Raw genomic sequence first — 21,658 nt, 5'->3', positions numbered from 1 at the left:
ACAACAGATATTTCATTTACATTTGTTGTCAGACATCTGCTTGCTGGAGCACATTTTACAAAACTGCAAACACTGTGTTTACTTCAGGAGGTTCCTAGGAATGATTAAAAAATTTCAGCATCTGTTGACTCAAACACCATTTGGTTCTTTATCTACAAAGTCAACAGACAGCACAGGAAACAGACGCAGTGACCTGAGTTAAAGAAAACAGCCTTCCAGCCAAGTAGATTTATAAATGAGCAAGGCAAAGTGTTCACTCAAGGATGCTTGAGTAATGTGGGGGGACACATTAAGACACCAGTATTGATAACTTCCCACAAGGTGAGAGGATGAGAAAAAATGCCTGTTAATGGTTGTTATACCCCTACATTCACCTTATCTTGAGTTGGATAGTTTCCTGTGTTATTAAACGTTGTGTTGGATTGAATATTACTTTTATATAAGAGAGAACCAATAATATTACCGCACTTCAGTGCAGTCTGGATGTTCGTGGACTGTAGTGTAGAAGTATAAATAGGATAAAAGTTACAAAGAATACACTCTTTTGTGTTCAATTCAACACAAAACAAGTCTGCCCTCTTAAGGCAAGATTTATGTCCCGTCTATATGAACATTACGTTTACAGCACCACCTAGTGGACACACAACTATGTCTGTTATTGCTTATGTAGAACAGGATCAATTTTGCTCAAATCTGTAACTAAACAGAATACAAATATAACATAATATTAATGGTAATCTAAAGCTTAAATCCCTACATAAATGTCGAAAAGAAATACAATTTATTTAACATCCAGTAAAACAAGAATCTTTGTTTTGTAGCAATAAAATGTAAATACCTTTTAAATATTGACAGTCTCCTTTCATGACCTTGTGCTCATGTCAGCAGCACAAAAAACCTTATCAGCATGACGTACTGTGCAGTGCACCGCAAGACGGCATCGACAGCAGAAAAGAAATCCAAGAAAATGAAAGCCTAATTCTTCGCTTTTATATTTAATGAAACAGGACCCTTGAGGCAGTGAAATGGACTCCTCTTACTTTAAGCTCATTAATACTTAGTAACATAAAGAATGAGATGTGATAGTGGAAGAAGAATGTGAATTATTCATGCAGGGCGACTGTACCTCTCATGCTGAACACAGCCTTTTTGGTAAGGCTGCAATTTAAATCACTTATAATGGAAAATATTAAATATTTCTTACCTATATTAGTATATTTCTATTAGTAATCATGCTGTGACATTATACTACCACAATTCATCTTCTAGTAGTAATCCCGTGTGCATTTCAGTGCTGTTTACGAGAACACATTTACCTTTAGGTGTATATTGTGATCAGCGTCTGAGCTGTGATTAAAGGCCTGTGTTTCTAAGCCTTCCTCTTCTCCCCACTCTTCCTCATCCCCCTGGAGGGGGTCCATCAGTGGACTCTGGTTCTCAGGGGGCAGAGGGGAGGAGGGAGAGCAAGGCTCGGGTTGGGTCTGCTCTTCTGGACAAGACGGGACAGCGGCAGTAGAAGCACAGTGAGAAGAGAGGGCTGCTTTCAGGTTCTCCGCTAATGAGGAGAGAGAGACAGCAGGATTACTATGCATGCAGTTATGTGTATTGTGGTACACAAAAAAATGGTAATATTGTTAAAAAGCACTGTAAAAAGTGCCTCTTGAAGCATATTGTGTATCCATGTGCATGTACACGTACACTACCGGTAAAATATTTTCAATGTTTAAAAGTCCCTTATGCTCACCGAGGCTGCATTTATTTGATTAAAAATACAGTAAAAACTAATAGTGAAATATTACTACAATTTAAAGTAAATGTTTTCTGGTTTAATATATTCTAAATGTAAATTAAGCCTGTGATGGCAAAGCTGAATTTTTAGCACCCGTTACTCAAGTTTTCAGTGTCCATGATCGTAAAGAAATTATTTCAATAAGCAGATCTGGTGGGTAATAAACATTTATTATTATACAACAACTATTATTATCAGTGGACTCTCACCCTCTTTAAGAGCAGCACTGAGCAGTACTCCAGCCTGAGGGATGTCTTCAGTGCTGGGCCGTACCAGCAGTCTGGGCTCTGGTCCCGTCTCATGTCGTCCTGCCATGACTGACAGCTCGGCATAGATGTGTAGCTTCTCCTCCAGATTGGCACAGATGAGGTGATCGTGGCCACACAAAGACTCTGTGAAAGAAGGAGGTTGGTTGTCATGTTCAAAAAAATATTATTCTTTAGCCGACACAAATGTGCACAAATAGTTTAGGAAACTACACCACTCATTGACCACTATTCAACTGTGTATTCTAATGAAGTAATAAAAGCGACATACAAATCTTGTGTATTTCATTACATTATTAGATATTTTAACAGTAATTGATTATACTGTCAGTGTATGCATTGACAAGTCCACTTCATGTTATAAGAGCTCTCCAAATATATTTTAGTAAAGGTTAGGAAATGTGTGCATTCTTGAGGTGTCATTAGCCAATCACTATATCAATGTCATTTTCTTGCATATACACAGCAATTGCCTGCACCGCAGATGAAAGATGAACGGGGGTGCAAATGGAGAGATATCTCTAAGTATTATAAATTATATATAAATTTCAGCTATTATAAAATATTATCCTTCGGTTCAGCCTATCTGGTTGGTTGTACCTTGTAGCCTGTGGATCTTTTGGACCTTTGCTTCCGTGACTCTTCTTTCCTCTTCTGACTCACTTGTAGTTTCATCCTCCTCTTCAGGGCAACTTAGCAAAACAAATGCAACTTAAAATTCGCACAATCACACACACACACTAAATTGTTTCCCACTCAGCTGCCCTTATAGATAAGAATCAATTATGACATGTTCCATTCCTCGTCACTACACACCTCTCCACAGCCTCTCTGATGAGTCTCATCCAAGCATTGCGTTCATCTTTAGAAGCAGCGTGTACCTCATACATCTCAGGCCCAGCTGAAGATGCACTGATCAGAAACATGCCTCTCTCCTCATTGGCCACCTCACGCACGATCAGCTTCTGGAGAGAGATCACTGGAGGCTTCTGGTCCTGGGAAAGTAAGAGAACAACTATTTGAACAAAAACAAACTATTATTCACGCAACACTTATTTAAAAAATCAAACGAAATCAAATGTAGGCTATTCCTAGCATACAAATGACTACACTATTTCTCAAATGTTTGGTGTCATTAAGTTAAGTTATAATGCCTTTAAAATCTTTTGAATACTGAAAAAAAATTGATATTGGGTTTTGCAGCACAACTGATTTCAACATTGATAATACTAAGAAATTTTTCTTGAGTAAATAAGGATATTAGAAGGATTTCTGAAGGATCATGTGACACTGAAGACTGGAGTAATGACTGCTGAAAATTCATACATAAAATATTCAAAAATATTACAATAGAACACCGTTATTTTAAATAAAATAAATGCAGCCTTGATGAGTATATAAGACTTCTTACAAAAACATTTAAAAAATCTTATTAACCCAAACTTTTGAACTGTGATGTATGCTTTATGAAGATGAAAATGCATAGTAATCTCAAAAACCAACCACAGCAGCAAAGATGTATTTCTGATCTTTCTCCTGAAGGAACACCAATGAATCAGACAGCAAAAATGCCAGAACATCTGTGGATGACCAGAACAATCAAATAATGTAACCAGATCTTTCATCAACCGAGCCAGATAAGAATTAAGCACAAATGGCTGTTCATATGTCCTTTCTATTGACTACTGTGTAATATAGTGTGACAATTCGCTAACACTCCTTATCCATGTTACATGTTACTTGTACTTACTATTATAATAACAATAAATTATGCATAATTACATGCAAGTAACCCTAAGCCAAATCCTAATCATATAGTAAGTACATGTAGTTAATTAATATTTCTCAGTACTTAAATGTATAATTACACTGTAACAAGGACACCTTAAAATAAAGTGTAACCCAATTCATTTTCTCACCTTTCAGTCTTCCTGTGGCTGTCTTCCAGAGCAGTGGCCCCTGGTGCAGCAGAGCCCTGCCATTGCTGATGTCCTGCTTGCGGAAGGTGTAACCGGTCTTGAGTTTAGTCGAGCACTTGTTCTCCATGCGGCCCAGGACCTCACTCAACTTCTGGTTCTGCTCGTACTGACTCACACGCTGGTCCACAGCGGAGATCAGCTCTCGGATCAGGACTAGTGCACGAAACAGGTCAGCATGCTCTTCTGTGCCCTCTGAAACAAAGAACAAGAGAAACTGAGTCTAAACGAATGTGTACGCAGAGTATATGTTTGGGTTTGGATGTGATTTTGTGTGTATGTACGGTAAGTACTGTGGGTGAGGAAAAATACCCTCTGTATAATGCAGTATTCTTTCCAGGAGGACAGGATACTTTGTAATTCGCTGCGTGACTAACAAAATGCATTCTGGGATTTCTCGCCTCTTTACCAAGGAGTTGCTACTCTGTTGCTGTGGAACCAAAAAGATCAGATTAGCTGAAATTCAATGCTGCCAAAAGCATCCATAATACATTAAAATGTGACTGATACAGTCATTGAGTGATTTGGCTCTCACTTTGATGAAGAGCTGAAATCTCTTATTCTGCTGCTGAAGCTCTTTGAAGTAGCTGACCGCTTCTGTGTGACGACTGCAAAACTCGCCATACACCTGCTTCATCTTCTCTGCATTCTCCTGGGAGAACTACAATGACCACAGACACACACCTATGATGTACTGTACTCTATATGCACATAACACCGATACCAATAACAGGTGTGGATGGAGCTACAGCTCTTGAGCTGTGGTGACAGGCATAGCTTCATGTTAGTGTGACATGCTAGTTAATTTCTTCAACGATGCTTCATACTCTGATAATTAAGTAGTCAGTTATGTCGTTTGAATTGGAAATGCTATCCAGACCTGTTTTGTGAACTGCCTCAATTGATTCATTCAAAAAATATTTGACTCAAAAAATGATTCATTCGTGGAATGGGCATTGTAGCTTTTCTCATGAACCTTCCAAATGGGCCAAATGGATGAACTGCTTAGTCATGGTTATGACATAACAACTACTTAAATGGTAACACCTTGCAATTAGGTTTCACTTGTTAACATTAGTTAACTACATTAGTTAATATGAACTAACAATAAAAAATTCTAAAGTATTTAATGGTAATTTCAGCACCCGAGCTAACATGAACTAAGAACAGTTATATTAACAAACATTAAAAAAGACGAACAAATATTGTAGCAAATGTACTGCTCATTGCTAGTAAAGGCATTAACTAAAATTAACAAATGCAAACTGATCAATTTAATTGTAACACTTTACAATAAGTTATAACTTATTGTAAAGTGTTACAATTAAATTGATCAGGACACTGAATTTGAACTGTGTACTCATACAGACATATACACAACAACTATAATTGTGTACCTGTTGCAGAAAAATGTCACCCACACGGTGGATGAGGTAGTTCTTGCTGCTGTTGGGCTGAACGCAGCTTTGCCGCCGTTCCCTCATCGCTGACAGGAAGTCACGGTGGAGGAGAAGCAGCTCATCTAAGCAAGGGAAAATCCGACCAATAGTGTCCACATCCAGCCCGACTTCCTCCCGCATTCCCCGCCTGAAGACCTCCGCCATTATCATGAGCGTCTGTACGTGGTGGAGCTCGGTCTGCATGAACTCTGAGAAAGACCAAGAGAACAAAACACTATCAAATGATGTACAGAACTTATTCAAAACAAAACATTTTTAGTGTGTTTTAGCTGACCGTAAATGACATCCTGTTTCTTGATGATGCGTTTTTCTTGCACCTTACAGAACTGGGGCTCCACCGCTAGGCTCCATGACTCCGCCTCCAAATCCACAGCATTCATTACCAGCTCATTCTGTAGGGGGGAATCTACAGAGTCTATGGAAATGTGGAACAAACAAAAGAGTAAATTATTGTGTTTTATGTATGTTGAGTTGGAGTAGGAAGACCAGTTATTTCACTGGTGATTTCCTTCATCAAAAGTCCAGCTGTTTTACCTTCAATAAGGGAGGAATCAGTGGATGTTGAGGATTCCATGGTTTGGAGGAGCTCCTCTGGTTGGATGTGGTTCCGCCACGGGGGGGCATCACTATCTGCTTCTGGGCTACCACTAATCCTGATGGGAAAACATCATAAATGTTAATTAGAACACTAAGGAACCATAAACACTCAACAAATACAAACTCTGGGTACCCACTGATTATCCAAACAGTCAAGAAGTAGCAATTATTCCCCATTTACAGAGGAAATAAAATCATAAAATTTAGTCAGCTTTAATTCTTTTGTAGTGTGTTAAGACTACATAAACTTCCATATTATGTCTGAAACTGTCAAGCTGAAAATAAACAAGCAGCAGTTAATTTTGGACCAAATGCACCTTTTAATTAATATTATTTTAAATATCAAATATCATAACAGTATCAAACAAAAAAAAAACATTTCATTTGCAGAGTTGATTTGTAGTATCTTTGAGATTGAGCACATCATAGCTTATGGGCCACTACCATTCACAATTCATTTATCTAGATACTTTTTGTTGAATATTACAACACAGTAAGAGTTTCGGACCTTTCTGTGACTGCAGGCACACTTCTAGACAGAGGGCAAGGAAGGGGAGTAGAGTCTCGTGATATCATCACAGGAAGAGAGGCAGAGGTGGGGATCTGAGAGGACGAGGAGGAACTTTCACGCACTATAAAATCTAAAGGTGACAGACAAAAATGTGAGAGCAAAACCAAGATAAAAGTGTAACTGCCTAAAAAACCTCTGTTAAGGAGTTCAATGGTATGATAGCGGGAGTTATATCGATTTTCCTTCACATGTTTTATAAAGCTGGTAAAACTCACTCTGAGGGAGGGAGGCTGTCCTGCTTTTTACCGTCATAACAGAATATTTGTCTTGAGGTTTCTGTAAAAGAGAGTATTATTAAATTAATTTCTTAAACTTAACATTACATCCTCATTTGATACACTGATTACCAGTGTTCTGTTTTGTAACAATGGGACTCATCACAGAGTCTCAGTACTTTGTGTCTAACCAAACATGGGCAAACATCTAGGTTTAAATATTAAACTTAGGCAATCTATCAGACTTGGATGTAGTTCAAGAGAAAAAAAAAATGTGCAAACACATGCACAGTCCACCTTCAGGCATGGCATAGATGCGTCCTTACAGCCCTTATGGACACTCACCGCACAGTCTAGGAGTCAAGAGAAACATAAACAAATCCGAAGAAACATAAATATATAATACAGAAAAACACCTATCACATTACACCTGGCAGACTTCCAAGACCTTCCAAATGACAAAAATAGATAAAAATGAAATGACTCATTACATACCTCCGTGTTACGAGAAACAGTACATCTTTTAAAGTTAAAACTATGACAGTTTTATTATTAAAATATTTGTTTCCAATTAAACGAACTCACATGTGCAGTGGAGGACCTCTTTCCCCGAAGCTGGCTTGCCGCAGATCTCACAAAGTGTCGAGCCCAGGACAGATCCTGCTGTGAACTGGTGTCCATTGACCTGCTTGTCTTTGGTCTCTCTCTCTTTTCCTTTCCCCTTAAAGAACCGAGGGAAAGCCATCAGATCACTGACAGTCCACATCACCACCTGACGTGACTGCACATTACACTCAACATTTTGATCACTACATGTCTTCTGCTTGTTAAGTTAGTCTAAGTCTGACATGCTTGTGTGACAAAAAAAGGCCATGGGAGAGTTTGCTGCTGGTAAAACAGTTACAGCCAAAAGAAGGCTTAATGATTAAAAGAGACACCTCTGGTTGTTTTTGGGACTAACAATCAGTCTTTACCCCAATCTCTTTTTCTTTCGCCCTGAATGGCTAATAAACAATATTTTGTGCAAAAACCAGGAAGAAATAGTTCAGTTTTTAAAGAAAAAAAGTATTTTTGTATAAATATGTATTGTATAACGTAAATTATAAGACTATAAACCGACGTTTGAGATTTTAACATATTGCTTATATGTAATATTGTGAAATAATATTACAATTCAAAATAAATGTTCTATTTTAATATTTTAAAATGTACAGTATTTTTCCCACCAAGTAACTTTTTCTTCTTATCATCAATGCTGAAAACTGTTTTGCTGTTTAATATTTCTGTAAACACTGTGATAATTTCAGGATTCTAACTTGAATAAATGCTATTTTTGTGCTCAAAAAACGTTTCTAGAAAGTTGAAAATAACAGCATTTATATGAAATAGAAATCTTTTGTAACATCATAAATAGCTTTACTGTCACTTTAGATCAATTTAATGCATCCTTGTCGAATAAAAGTATTACCTTCCTCACTCCAAATGTTTTGAAAAGCAGTGTATAAATATAAATACAGTATATATAACACGTATGTTTACCTTGTTCTTGTTGCGAGTGCTATACATTCGGCTCTTTATAAAGCTGAATGTGCGGCTGACTTTGTATTTTTCTGACTCTGTTTTGGAAGGGATGATATATTTGTCCCATTCCTCTTCCTCAATCCTGAAACACAAAAGCCCGCTTATATTAATCACCTGTGCATTATAAACACAAACACATGCCAGTGTTTAATGATAACACAGCTTTTACTTTCAGACCATGATGCAGTGGCTGGGCAGTTTCATTAATGCATTTGTTTCAGGCTAAGTCATGCATTCTTTTCCTGGAAACAGGAAAATTAATAATTAGTCATCAGCCTCTGTGCCATAACTAGGACATACCACCTGAGCAGTGCGGACATTCTCTGCATTTCACACATACCTGATTAGAAATCTTTGCTTAGTGGGAGGCAAGTTGTGAGACAAGGACCACAGTTATGTTCACAAACAGTGTTATTACATATTTTAGTGTCAACACAGTGAAGTGAAAGCATCATTTGGAGTTATCTCACAAAGGTTAAGAAGCATTAGACTTGATTTCATGCCCGTGGGTGACAGTGCATTCTGGTTAGGTTATTAAGACGATCATGCCAAGGGTGTTGTTGGTGTTTTGGGGCTACTGGGGCTCTGTATTGACATACTCTTTGAGGAATTCGGACAGCGTGAGGTGTTGGAGGGAGTTGGCCAGCTCTGCGCTGGTCTCATCGTCAGCCGACTGAGCACGTCTACGAAACCTTAACTCCCTATAGAGGTACAGTACAGCACTCTGAGTGTTCATACACACAACAGATACATACATTTACATTGTAATGTATCCACACTACACACACACACACACACACACACACACAGACACACACACACACACACACACACACACAGACTGTCTCTGGAGGGTGCTACTGTGCTTTGCTGTAAAAAAACATTACTGCAGGGAAATAAGCTGACCGATATGGATGATGATGATATATGAGCTGCAATATGACATACTGTATGTCAGTCACCAACTACTGCATGCATATCTATGTGTCCATTTACATTAATATTTTTGCTCATTAAACAAAAACAACACTATCCAATAGCATTCAATTTGGAAAGGTTAACACCTGAAAAAGGTGCCATGTCCTTCAAATCAACAGAAAGTATCTTGTCACCTGGCATCCATGTAGAATTGTTCTCAACAGTTTTATTCTCTGGTTAATACCTAACACTGGGATCAGTGGAGATGAAAGGTTGTTAGAGGTCTGCATTACCTTTTCTCTTGAGGCTGCTCTGATGTGCTGCAGGCACGATGTTCTGTGGAAAAGAGAATTTTATCATTTAGATTGCTTCAGTCAAGACCACTTTTTTAATGGCTTTTGAAACACTCATAAAGAAACATCTTCGAGAATTTACAATAGGTTTCCTTATAGACTTTATAAACATTCATCTACAGACTGATGACACCATCCTTCCTTTCCAGCAACATCTTATCAAATAATGATGAAACCCCTTGAGGGTGAAGGCAGACGCACTGCAATTAGGCTTCCACAACCAGCAAGCAAAGCCATGGAGATTTGCAACCTCACACATACTGTACACACACCAGACCAGTGTTGTTATCGTTTACAAAAACTAAAACTATTAAAAACATTTTTTCAATAATTTAAACAAAACTGACATAAAATAAAATATAAATGAGATGAAAATGTAACTTAAAAAACTAGAATTGAAGTACCAAAATTACTAAAATAAAAAAATTATAGGAGCACATAGCAAAATCTCAAAAATATAAAATATAAAAACAAAAGGCAATTGAAAAATTAATAAATACTGAAATGTTATATAAATAATAATAAAATAACACACTATACAAACCATCCATTTTCAGAAATCACTTTCTCCCACATAAACACAGAGTGCTTTCAGCAGCAGAAGTGTTGCGCTATGTTGTTAGTAGCGTGTGGCATAAGAGGCGGGTGAGCGGGCGAGCGGGTGAGCAGGCGTGGCCGTACTTACTAACAGGGTTGAGCAGAGACAGAGATTTAGACAGAGACAGTGCCTGTAGTAGAGACCTGCTGCCACTGCTGCTGGAGAGGGCGCCATCTACAGGACACAGCGGACATCACACTCACTACAGCCCGGCACTACTCTACACATACATACTGTGCCGGTTTTGAATGGAAGGATTTGTATAAATTATGAAATGTTATAGCAAAAAGAGCCAAAAATAGGTGATTTGATGATTGGATCCTCTATTAATGATGTCTGGATCATCATAATGCAGCAGCACATTTTGGCTGTGTCTCAAAACCAAACATTCAAACATGCCTGTCCCTGCTAGACAATCCAACTTAAGCGTGCAGCTGTGTTTTGGAACATGGTAGGTGGTTAGCTGGTCATAGCTGGTCATTAGCTGTTCTAAGTTCATCGTCGGCTGGACTACCAGCCGCAATGAACCAGCCTGACCATATGAAGCTGGTCAGATGATGTAGAAGATGGATTGCTTATCCATGACGGTTTACAAGCTTCAGAACGGTTTAGTCCAGCTACCATGTACTAAATAACACGATTACAATCTTGAATTGGTGTTTCCAGCAGGGATGATGCCCAAATAAGCTGTCTACATTAGCTAGCTACTTGGTTTTGAGGATATTTGTTAGTAGTGTGTGTCTGTTCACTACAGTTTTGTTAGTAATCAAGTGAAAAGTGCAACCCATGATCAAGTGTAAAGGCTATTATGTTCAGCTATTATGTTGGTGTGCCCATAAATTATTTTACAGACATTAGAACTAGAAAGGAATATCATCAGAGTTTTCCTATAAACATTAATAATCTACTTGCCAGCCTTGGATGAATGGAATAGAACAGGCTTGATTATGCTACCAAATGCGATTCAGCACCATTAGCTGCCACAGAAACGGGCAATTATTGGGAGATACTCTGACTCACTGGATGTTAATGAATGTAGATCATCCGAGGGCATTACAAACAAGCTAAATTTTGTAGTTACACCCTTTTTAAAGAGATAAAACTGATAAAAAAGGAGATCATGAGCTAAATACGATAAATTTTAGCTTAATATCCATGACACAGTAAGAAAGTAGACCTGTTTCACACTGCATATGTAAGCAGTGCACAATCAAGGCAGAATCGTGACTATAACAGCACTGTGGTCTGCTTTTCCACTGACATCTCGAAAAAGAAAAAAAATCTGGGTTGCCACATTGGATATTATATTTAAGAAACTTATAAATCATTATTGGGAGTTTATGTGAACTTGATCATCATTAAATATAATATTTACTGGATTTACATCCAAATGGAAATTAATCTACACAGAACAGACCACAAACCCTACAACAATAAACCACAAACGATCTGGATTTTGATTTACTGCACAATGCACTGTGAATGCTTTAACTGGTAGGGGCTGACAAGTATATGACAAAGTATATGTCAAACAGGTCATATACTGTATAAATAAATGTTCTGATCTTGCTATAAAAAAAACAAAACCAAAAGAAAATATTCAGTTTTCAGTGAGTTACAAATCCTGTCATCCCTTAAAAGCTCATCATGCTTAAAACAGACTAGACAGGAAATACAAGAGATGTTATGACTATGCTCAGTCACTCTCAGCAATGAGAAAAAAACAGATGTTTTCAGAAACTTGATAACTGGACTTTCGTTTATGCCCTGTGATTATCTAGTTTTATTATAACCTGTATGTAAAAAAATGATAATCTACCCAAGCATCCTGATTGTGTTTTTTTTTCTTTTCACATTTGACTTGACTTCCTGTCATCTGTCCCTGTAACACTAAACACTAACCTTGGCAAAAGCACACATCATTTGGGACATAATGCAAGTAAAGTGAGAGGTGGATGGTGAAAGGTAAGAGGATCTGACCCTGGTTGAGATCAGTAGGTGGAGGGTTCGCATCCCTACTGAATCGTGGAGGCAGCAGGCTGATTTTGGGGGAGGTGTAGGAATATGAACGAAGACGGATGCCCTGCTCAATATCCTGAAAAAAGAAATAATGAACATTTTCACTTCACAGTGCTCAAAAATGTAGTCAGATATCTGTATTTGTGCAGTTTGCCTCACTGTTGAGAACAGGGAAAATAAGTGCGGTACCTTTGCAGGGGTGGGGTTACAGGCAGAGGAGGCGGAGTGAGAACGCATGCAGGTAAGATCAAGGGTGGGCTTAAACATAATCCGATCATCTGCGCTGTTTTTGAGCTCAGGCTGTGGCTGGGGGAGGGGCTTCTTCATTAAAATGTCATCATCATCATCCTCCTCGCTGTCCATTTCCAAGGCCACCAGACTCGGGCTTAGAGAGAGGATTGGACTTCTAAAAATTCTCAACAACCACTGTGAGTAAGACGAGCATCACTTACGCTTTGTAAATAATTCATACATTTTGTGTGTGCCACAAACGCTCCTCCAACTATGCTGAAATCCCACAAAAAGGCAAATGTTTCTAAATCATGGAAACATTTTTCAAATTGATTGTGGGCTTATGCATAACAACTGCACTCCTGCTTTACAAGGCAAATGCATCCAGCAAACAGGGCCAGGTAACTTGTCAGTTTGCCCTGGTTTGTTTTTTGTTTGTGTGTCTGGTTTCATATTTCTTCTACTGCAGAAGTTTTGCTTCAGAAAGAAAGTGGTGCCCAATACAGTACAAATTTGTTATTGTACACAAGTAAACAAAATGTCATTAAAATGTTTTCCAAACAGTGAAATTCATCAGACTGATGGGTCCATGCTCTCGGCAGCCAAGAATTCAATGCGCAAAAACACATGTGGTCAGCACAAAGAAACAATGTTTATTCTACATGTAAGAGAACCTGCATTTAATGTATGAATAATTTTTTTATGTCATGCAACCTATCCATGTTGGCATGTGCCTGATGTGGCTACTTCAAGTATAAACTGAGGACATAAACTACTATTCAAAAGTTTGGGGTTGGTTATTTTTTTGGAAAGAAATTTACAGGGTTTTTTTCAGCAAGAATGCATTTAGCTTCATCAAAAGTGTCATTAAAGACATTTATAATGCTACAAAAGATTTACATTTAAAATTAATGCTGTTCTTTTGAACTTTCAAAAACATAATAAAATACTTTCACAAAAACATTAAGCAGCACAACTGTTTTCAATATTGCTAATAATAACAAAATGTTTCTTGAGCACCAAATCAGCATATTAGAATGATTTCTGAAGGATCATGTGATACTGAAGACTGGAGTAATGGCTGCTGAAAATTAAGCAAATTAAATATATTTTGAAGAGTAATGTTTTTTTCTGTATTTATGATCAAATACATGCAGCCTTGGTAAGCATAATATACTTTTTTCAAAAACATTTTAAAAAAATCTCACCGACCCCAAACTGTTAAATGGTAGTGTATAAAGTGTACAGTGTCGAAATTAACTGACCGTCACAACAAAACATCAATGTTAGCATGCTTACCTTAGGTCACATGACTCTGTAGGTGAGCTTGAGCTGTTATATGTCAATTCAGCAGGTCGTGTGGCACGCATGAGTCTATCCAGCATCAGTCCCGCAGGAGAGGTGGGAGAGAAAGAATGAGAAGCATGTTGCCGTCCTCTCTGCCCTTCATCATCTTTAACAGCTGGAGGCATATCTACAGTCCCTGGTGACAAGATCCCCGTATCTGACATTCGCCACACACCACTATCTGTCCCAGAGCGGTCCTCTGTGACACCTGAAACAGCGTACTTCATATTGAGGTCATTGTCCTACATCAGAAGGGAACACAAAGAAATATCTGTACATGTGCAATATTTGTACATATACATATACAAATATATAAGTAGAAGAAATATTAAGTAGCAAAAAGTAACATAGAAATTTAACAGCGTTAGTTCATACAAAAAAAAAAAAATTTCACTCTCATGGCATGATAAAAACCTGTATTACTTACTTTCTTTGAAAAAAAATTTAACCATTTTTTCCATACAGTGAAAGTCAATGGGGTCCAAAACATTAGTGGTCCCCACTGACTTTCATTGCACATTTTTCAAAATATCTTCTTCTGTGCTAAATGGAAGAAATAAAATCATACAAGTTTGGAAGGACATGAGGGCAAGTACAGTAAATTATGACGATTTTCATTTTTGGGTGAACTATCCCTTTAATATAGTCAGACTCAATTAAAACGGTTATTTTGCCACAGGGTTCTAAGAATATACACACAAAGCCTGACGTCTCATAAAATATAGCGGCATGTCTTTAATAATGTCAAACTTTGTGGCAGCAGAAGAGTTGTGGTTTAAGATTCAGGCTACAATGTTCCAAGATCAAATAAAGACTTTCCCTAAGACTTTCACGGAGATCAATCACAGGATAAAGGCGTAAATGAAGGGAGGAGATGGGATTTGGATGAAAAACGTTACAGCTGAGTGTCTGCAGATCTGGCATACTGAGTGAGCTGATTTGTAGAAGCAGCGATATGTGTGGCGTCTGACCTTAGTGGAGCCTCTGAGCATGGCTGTGAGCCTGACGGCAGTAGCGTCTGAGGAATGAAGGTGAAATGGAGTGCAGGAGCCAGGAGAGGAACACAGCTTCTCTGCCAAAACAAAACACGCTGTCAAATTGATGTGTGTGTCAATACAACTGGATGGAAATGCAGTGTCAGTGATATTTAAAAGTTAGCTAATAAAAACAATATTGTAAATATCAGCTGTCACTTTACAGGCTGTTGCCGTTGTTCTGTTTGGAAACGTTTGTGTGCATGTGTGTGCACAAGTGTTTTGACAATCTCTGAATGCCAAGATGGCAGAAGAAACCAGTAAAACAGAAAATAGCACAACAGCATGGTCTCTTTATGGCCATTAAATTTTCTGTTTCATTTTCAGGAATGCTTTTGCTTTCCTTTTGCACAGTTAACTCTATATGTCTCTGCATTTATACTGCAGTGAGATCCAACAAATATTTTTTTGAGAAATAAAGAAATACTTTTATTTTTTCTTTATTCTTTATTTAACAGTAAAAAACTGCCCCAGAATTAGCTACAAATCTAAATGTCATCTGCTGCCCCTATTCAGCAAGGACACATTCAATTGATCAAAAGTGAGAGTAAAGAAATATAACATTATAAAAGATTTATATTTCAAATAAAGGCTGTTAATTTTTGAGCACCAAATCAGCATATTAGAATGATTTATGAAGTATGATGTGACACTGAAGACTGGAGTAAAGATGCTGAAAATTAATTTCTAAAATAGAAAACAGTGATTTTATATTTTATTAATATTTCACAATATTACTGTTTCAACAGTATTTTTTATTAAAACAAATGCAGCCTTGAGCATAAGAGACCCCTTTCGGAAAAAAAAAAAAACCCACCAACCCCAAATGAATGGTATAATTTTGAATGGTATAATAGAGTGTATATTGTTTCTCACAGCAGACACTTTTAACAGACACTTATCCTTTCACTTTTACATCTTTATAGTTTCAAAGCAACTTAGAAATGAGAAATAAATCCAAGTGAGCAATTATTTAAGCAAATCTGCTACTAACTTAAATAACAGAGAACTCCATTAATACATCCTAAACTATGAAGAAGAAACCGTTGAATAATAAATTATCTTCTGAGCACACACACACAAAATTTGTGGTCCCAATGCAGTCAAAGTGGTGCAGTGTGTAAAGAAAATAGAAGAAACAGACATTCAGCCTTTCTCACACACACTTGTAACGACCTTTACAGCTCTGTGCAGAAACACAAACTTACACATGTACCTATCCATTCACATGACAAAAACTTCCACCGACAATGTCAAACAAACACAAACACACCAACATGACATTTTCAAGGGAAAGATCTGTATATGTTGACACATAATCAGTTGTGTGTGTCTTGGTAAAGATGATGTGTAAAAGTGAAGGTGTTTAAGTGAAAGTGAGATTCCAATAACTTGCCGGGGCACCCCGTAATGAAGGATGCATGTGAAGGCCTTCCAACAATAACGGAAAAACCAGATACTGACGTCAACTTCACAAACACACACACACACACACAGACTTTATTCATTCAGATACTTGGTGAATCACACATCTGCAGGAAACCCAAACACAGGGCTCATGTGTGCTGAATTCCCATCAACTCAAAAGCAGATCTAAAACATCTGTAATACTAACACAATAACTGGATAATGCAGTTTAACTTTCAAATGATTAACGATGACTCACTCAATTTGACCTTTGACAGGCGGTTTTCTTTTATCCTTCCTCTGACTACAGAATTTTCGGTCAGGATGATTATACACATTTTTGAGGTGAGATTTGAAAAACCAATACCAGCAGAATAACCACTGTAATGTCCTATCAAAAACATCTCACTGCAAACCTGGCTTGAAAGTCCCATTGTACAGAACCAGAACCAGCTATTTGAGCTCTGACTCATTGCTGAATTAAGCCTGTAAAGCTGCCCTGCACCACAGACCAGAAACAATGGACAAAAACACACAAACTAAAGTCATGTGAGACAATCAGACTTTTAGGATGTGCATGTGTTCAGGCGTTGTATTTGTGTCTTTGTTGCATGCATCATTCGTACAGACTATCTCTAGTTACCTGCTTTTGATGTCCGTCTCCGGATTCTCATCTTTGGGAAGGATGGCCATGAGTAGTTAAACGGAGAGTCTGAGTCAGAGTCCATGTTTTTAGTTTTCCTCAACTGCTCCGTTGTGTGAAACACATAACAGTAAAATCACCAAGGAGTTAGGCAGGAGTTTGAGAACACCTTTCTAAAAAATGCAGATTCCTCAGATAAGCGTTGAGGAGATGAGTCTGCGAGTGTTTGCGAGCTTATCGGAGAAGGTGGGCTCAGTCTCGACACTCTATACTCCCACTTTTTTGTTGCAGGCAGAGTCAGAACTCAAACTGGACCTGGGAGAGAGCACGACTGAGGGATTTTCAAATGAAGGTGTCTGTAGGAATCTGAAAGGTCAGCCAATGTTTAGGAATCATTAACCATACACGCTAATAAAACCCCATGAGGTCCTGGGATGCAAAAGGACACACACTACCTCTTACTCTTTGTAAACAAATAATACAACAAACTGCTATTTCACTGTGGAACAAATTACCATAATTATGTTTTCATAAATTCATGATGCAAAGCAACCTAATTTGTAATGCAACTTCTCACAGGCAGGAATGAGTCATGTATCGCCTCAAAAACTGTAAAAGGGTGGGCCAAACTGATTTGCAACACACATTCATTAATTTTAATAACAATCCCAGAGTGGTGGCCCACAACATAATCTAGAACATGATCTAAAATTTATAAACAGCTGTCCAAATCAAAGACTCACTTCTGGGTGCATGTCAGAATTTTCCATCCGACATTTTGCTAGGAAATCTGTCCTGCAATATTATCTCCATTTAAAACATGACATTACTGAAGAAAAAAAAACTAGTCATGCTGAGCTGATAGTTAATGATACATTTAAAAAATATATATCAGTAATATTATTGTAATTGTATATAATACAATATTAATTTATATTAACGTAACATTGAAATTAAACTGTGATCTGCAACAAAATAACAAATTGACACCAAACCAACCTCAAATCACAAAGTCAATCCTACAAAATCCAACTATATATATAAAAAATACCCTACTTAAAATCAACAGCACAAACCAAATCTGACACAGACTCAATTCACAAAATCAAACCCACTAAAATGCAACAACACAAACTCAACAACACACATTACATCTAAAAAGCCAAGTCACCACCAGCCAGGAACTTTTAAAAAGCAGTATCACAGCTAGGTGTGTGTGTGTCTGAGACGAGATGGATTACTCTCTGCATGTGGTGGACATTCAGTCTCTGCTAGAGAACCACTCAGTGTGTGTATGCATCCATCCTTCAGCGGGAACATGTGCTCCAGTAATCCAAACAGCAGGCTCATTCAGTTCACCAAAGGTCTCAAAAACCAACAAAAGTCTTTTATTTCACAGGTTAGGATTTTTTAAATGGTACCATGAGTGCGCTGCATGAGTTGCTTAGAAAATCCTCCTTATGAAGACAGATCTCCTGATACGTGAAGGTGAGCAAACAAAAATGTCAGATTTAGGTCCTTTTTTCTTATATCCTTTTTACGTGTTCTTATTCCTTTATTTCTATGACAGCGGAATTGTCCATTCAGTTTAAATAGAGAGCTGCAAAAGGTTTGCTTCCAGTCGGCCTGCTCTTTTCTGTGGACTGTGACTGTTTCAGTCTCTCATGAAATCTGGGCTCCAACCCCAGCTCTCTCCTCCCTCCAGAGTTGTTAGTGGCTAACCGTCTGTGTGTGAGAGACTGAGTTTGTGTTTTAAAATGAGAAATAAGGGAATGATAGTTCAGTATATCTCAAATGATGAGAATGGGTTGCATACTGTATGCGAGTATGAATGAATACATTTCTAAATATAGTCATAATCATTAAAAATATATTTTTATAATCATTATCATGGGTAAGTACCACTTCTTTTCAAAAGATATGGGCAAAAAAAATAAATAAATCAAGATATTTGCATATTTTGTGTGTTGCAATTTTCTCATTTTTAATCCAATTTTGATCAAATTTAATTTAATTAATTTAAACTGACAATCCTCATGCATAATACTTTCCAACGTCTTCTTTCTTTAAAAACCAAAATGTAAAAAAGTCATGAGATTACTCCCAATTAAAACCTAAAGTAGTCTTTTTTTCTAGGTTTAACCAAACAAACTCCAAATCTGTCCAAAGACCCCAATAACTTACTAAACATAGACCTGTTTGGGAATCATTTTGCTTCGTGAACAAGGTAACTGGGAGAAATCGGTGAAAGCATCTGTATTAGGATGAGGAACACGTTCTGTGGAATGGGCTAAAGTTTAAAGCATCATCTTAAATGTCAGCTTTTGTGCAAGTTCAAAAATCTAAGCTTGTTAACATTCCTGCCTCCACTTTACAGTTGAAACTGTGAATGTGCATGTCTGTGTGAAAGGGTGGTTGGGTTAAAGGGGCCAAAGCCATTGCAAAAGAAATGAGTTCCACCTTGAGTCCTCCTTGCTGAGCTACAAATCTCCCTATCTTCCTCCAAAAAAAAAAAAACCCTAATAAATAAATAAAATATATTTAATAAATAAATTGTAGTTTTTGAACCTAGGGCAGCAGATCCTTGAGAGCAATAGCAGCGCCTGCGATCCAGAAGGCACTTTTTCCCCTTGAGCAAAAACATTAAACTATTCAATGAAAACTGAACTGAAGGTCTGCACAATTTAATTTAGATGGTAATGTTCAGTTGCCAGTGCCTGCTACTTTGTAATTGTACTTGTAATACACTGAGAGTATGTTTAAAAACAACAAGACGTCTGTTTTGAATGAACACGATTTTGCGCTAACCAAAAAGAATCCTTTTAAATTAAAGTGAAAAACGGATGCAGCTGCACTGAAGTAAATTAAGTTAACATCAGCCCAATAAGAAAATTCATGATTTTTCCATATTCAATAAGCCCCTCTCATGCATGCAACACAAAGCAACAGCAGTCAACATCAAATTTCCTTGTTGATGTTTACACATAAGAACTTCATAGGCAGAGGTGGGTAGTAACAAAGTACATTTACTCCATTACATTTACTTGAGTAAATGTTTTTGAGTAAAGAGTAAATATAAAAGTGGGTACTTTTACTTTAACTTCGCTACACTGGGTGATGTTCCTCTCGTTACTTAATCTTAATGCAATACATGTTAAGAAACGTGCAGTTTATTCCAAGCGTGCTGTCTTTTATTTCCCGGGGCATAAATCACTATTTTGAGATGATTCTGTTCAAGGCCTTGATCAAACATGTTGGCAAAGTGGTCTGAATTGGTTCATGAATCAGTTTGAATGATTTGTTCATCTACACTCAATTGAAACCAAACCTGCAAATGCTACTGCTTGTCTGCGTTGAAGATCTTTATTAGTTGAACACCTGCAATGAATGATTCCACAGGTATGCATTCGATTTAATTTCATAGAAGTAATACTTTGTAGTAGTGGTTACTAGGGGCCCTATCATACACCTGGCGCAATGCGGCGCCAGGCGCGACGCAAGTGTTTTTTGCTAGTTTTAGCCTGACGCAGTTGTCATTTTCACGTCCTGTGGCATATTGTTTAAATAGCAAATGCATTTGCGCCCATTTGTGCGCCCATGGGCGTGCTGGTCTGAAAACGAGGTGTGTTCAGGTGCATTGCTGGCATGTTGCTATTTTGAGGCAACTGAAATAGACTGCCCCATTGACAAACAAAAACCTGGTCTAAAGTCAATGGTGCAGTAGTTTTTTTGTTATTTAAAGAACGCGTTAGTATAGGCGGGTCCACAGCGCGCGTACACTCTGCTTATTACACACACAGGGATGCACAGCCGCACACAAACATGCCAAATATTACAAATTAAAGGATTACAATGTAAAAGATTATTATTGTGTAGGTTACATAAATATAAATGGATATATGGATAGTCATTGCATGTATCAAAATTAGGCTACCTATTTGCTCGCGCACGAGCAGATCCGTTTCCTCTCTGGAGACGTGTTCAGTCTTTGCGCTTGCAAATTCCGCTGTGTAAATAGCAAATCCACCATGGCACGAGCGCAACTGCCTCTTAAAGGGAATGGGAGATGAGACTCTGATTGGTTTATTGCACGTTACGCCGAAAACACACCCATTACTCATTAAGAGAATAGGGACAACCCTTTTAAACCATGCGCCGGGCGTGCCGACCGTTTTTCCCATCGTTAAACTAACAAAAGTGGATTTGGACACGCCCTAAGTGCACCTGCGCCGTGCGCTTTAGACCATGCGCTTAGATCGTTAAAATAGGGCCCTAGATCTATTACAACTGTCATGATTAAAGTGCAATGTGAAATTAATGAAAAGTGTTGATTGCAGCATTACATTTACAGTATATTTGCTTTATTACGTTGCATCAGATTTCTTTTTTAAGTGCAGTTTGTAGCGTTGAGCATTATAACCAATCACACGTGTTTCTGTTGAGCTTATGAATGCAAAATAACCAATCAGAGGCATTTTGATCCGTCACTATGGAGAACTGTTCAGCGCATTGACTGAATTCTGAATTCTCTCATCAGCATATGAATTCTCTCATCAGTGTAGTTATTATAACGGGAGTTTCTGCGAAAAGTGCATAATTCACATTAGACTAAAGTCATGAAGTCATGAACTCCAGTGTCCTTTGCTCGCTTTC

General features: G+C 37.8%; 1 protein-coding gene across 3 annotated transcripts in view; it reads right to left on the bottom strand.

The window, feature by feature from the left end:
- arhgef28a (Rho guanine nucleotide exchange factor (GEF) 28a) overlaps positions 1-21,658 on the bottom strand; it is a 62,241-nt gene that overhangs the window by 14,766 nt on the left and 25,817 nt on the right. Inside the window, exons 11-33 of one of the 3 annotated variants that reach the window (XM_016502790.1) lie at positions 14,893-14,993; positions 13,874-14,163; positions 12,533-12,728; positions 12,305-12,419; positions 10,412-10,498; positions 9,667-9,709; positions 9,055-9,156; positions 8,414-8,537; positions 7,460-7,595; positions 7,172-7,227; positions 6,875-6,935; positions 6,597-6,729; positions 6,026-6,144; positions 5,766-5,906; positions 5,429-5,679; positions 4,567-4,692; positions 4,344-4,461; positions 3,975-4,226; positions 3,559-3,635; positions 2,872-3,050; positions 2,656-2,747; positions 1,999-2,181; positions 1,317-1,555 (exon numbers count right to left, since the gene is read on the bottom strand). In XM_016502790.1, the coding sequence (XP_016358276.1) occupies positions 1,317-1,555; positions 1,999-2,181; positions 2,656-2,747; positions 2,872-3,050; positions 3,559-3,635; positions 3,975-4,226; positions 4,344-4,461; positions 4,567-4,692; positions 5,429-5,679; positions 5,766-5,906; positions 6,026-6,144; positions 6,597-6,729; positions 6,875-6,935; positions 7,172-7,227; positions 7,460-7,595; positions 8,414-8,537; positions 9,055-9,156; positions 9,667-9,709; positions 10,412-10,498; positions 12,305-12,419; positions 12,533-12,728; positions 13,874-14,163; positions 14,893-14,993 (3,221 nt within the window). The remainder of the gene's footprint in view (positions 1-1,316; positions 1,556-1,998; positions 2,182-2,655; positions 2,748-2,871; positions 3,051-3,558; positions 3,636-3,974; positions 4,227-4,343; positions 4,462-4,566; positions 4,693-5,428; positions 5,680-5,765; positions 5,907-6,025; positions 6,145-6,596; positions 6,730-6,874; positions 6,936-7,171; positions 7,228-7,459; positions 7,596-8,413; positions 8,538-9,054; positions 9,157-9,666; positions 9,710-10,411; positions 10,499-12,304; positions 12,420-12,532; positions 12,729-13,873; positions 14,164-14,892; positions 14,994-21,658) is intronic. The other 2 variants (XM_016502791.1, XM_016502793.1) reach the window with 2 other exon arrangements.

The sequence above is a fragment of the Sinocyclocheilus anshuiensis genome, unplaced genomic scaffold (assembly GCF_001515605.1).
Source record: "Sinocyclocheilus anshuiensis isolate Anshui unplaced genomic scaffold, SAMN03320099.WGS_v1.1 scaffold438, whole genome shotgun sequence".
NCBI classification, from domain to species: domain Eukaryota; kingdom Metazoa; phylum Chordata; class Actinopteri; order Cypriniformes; family Cyprinidae; genus Sinocyclocheilus; species Sinocyclocheilus anshuiensis.
The sequence above is the reverse complement of the archived record's forward strand: the minus strand, read 5'-3'. Positions and strand labels throughout refer to the sequence as shown.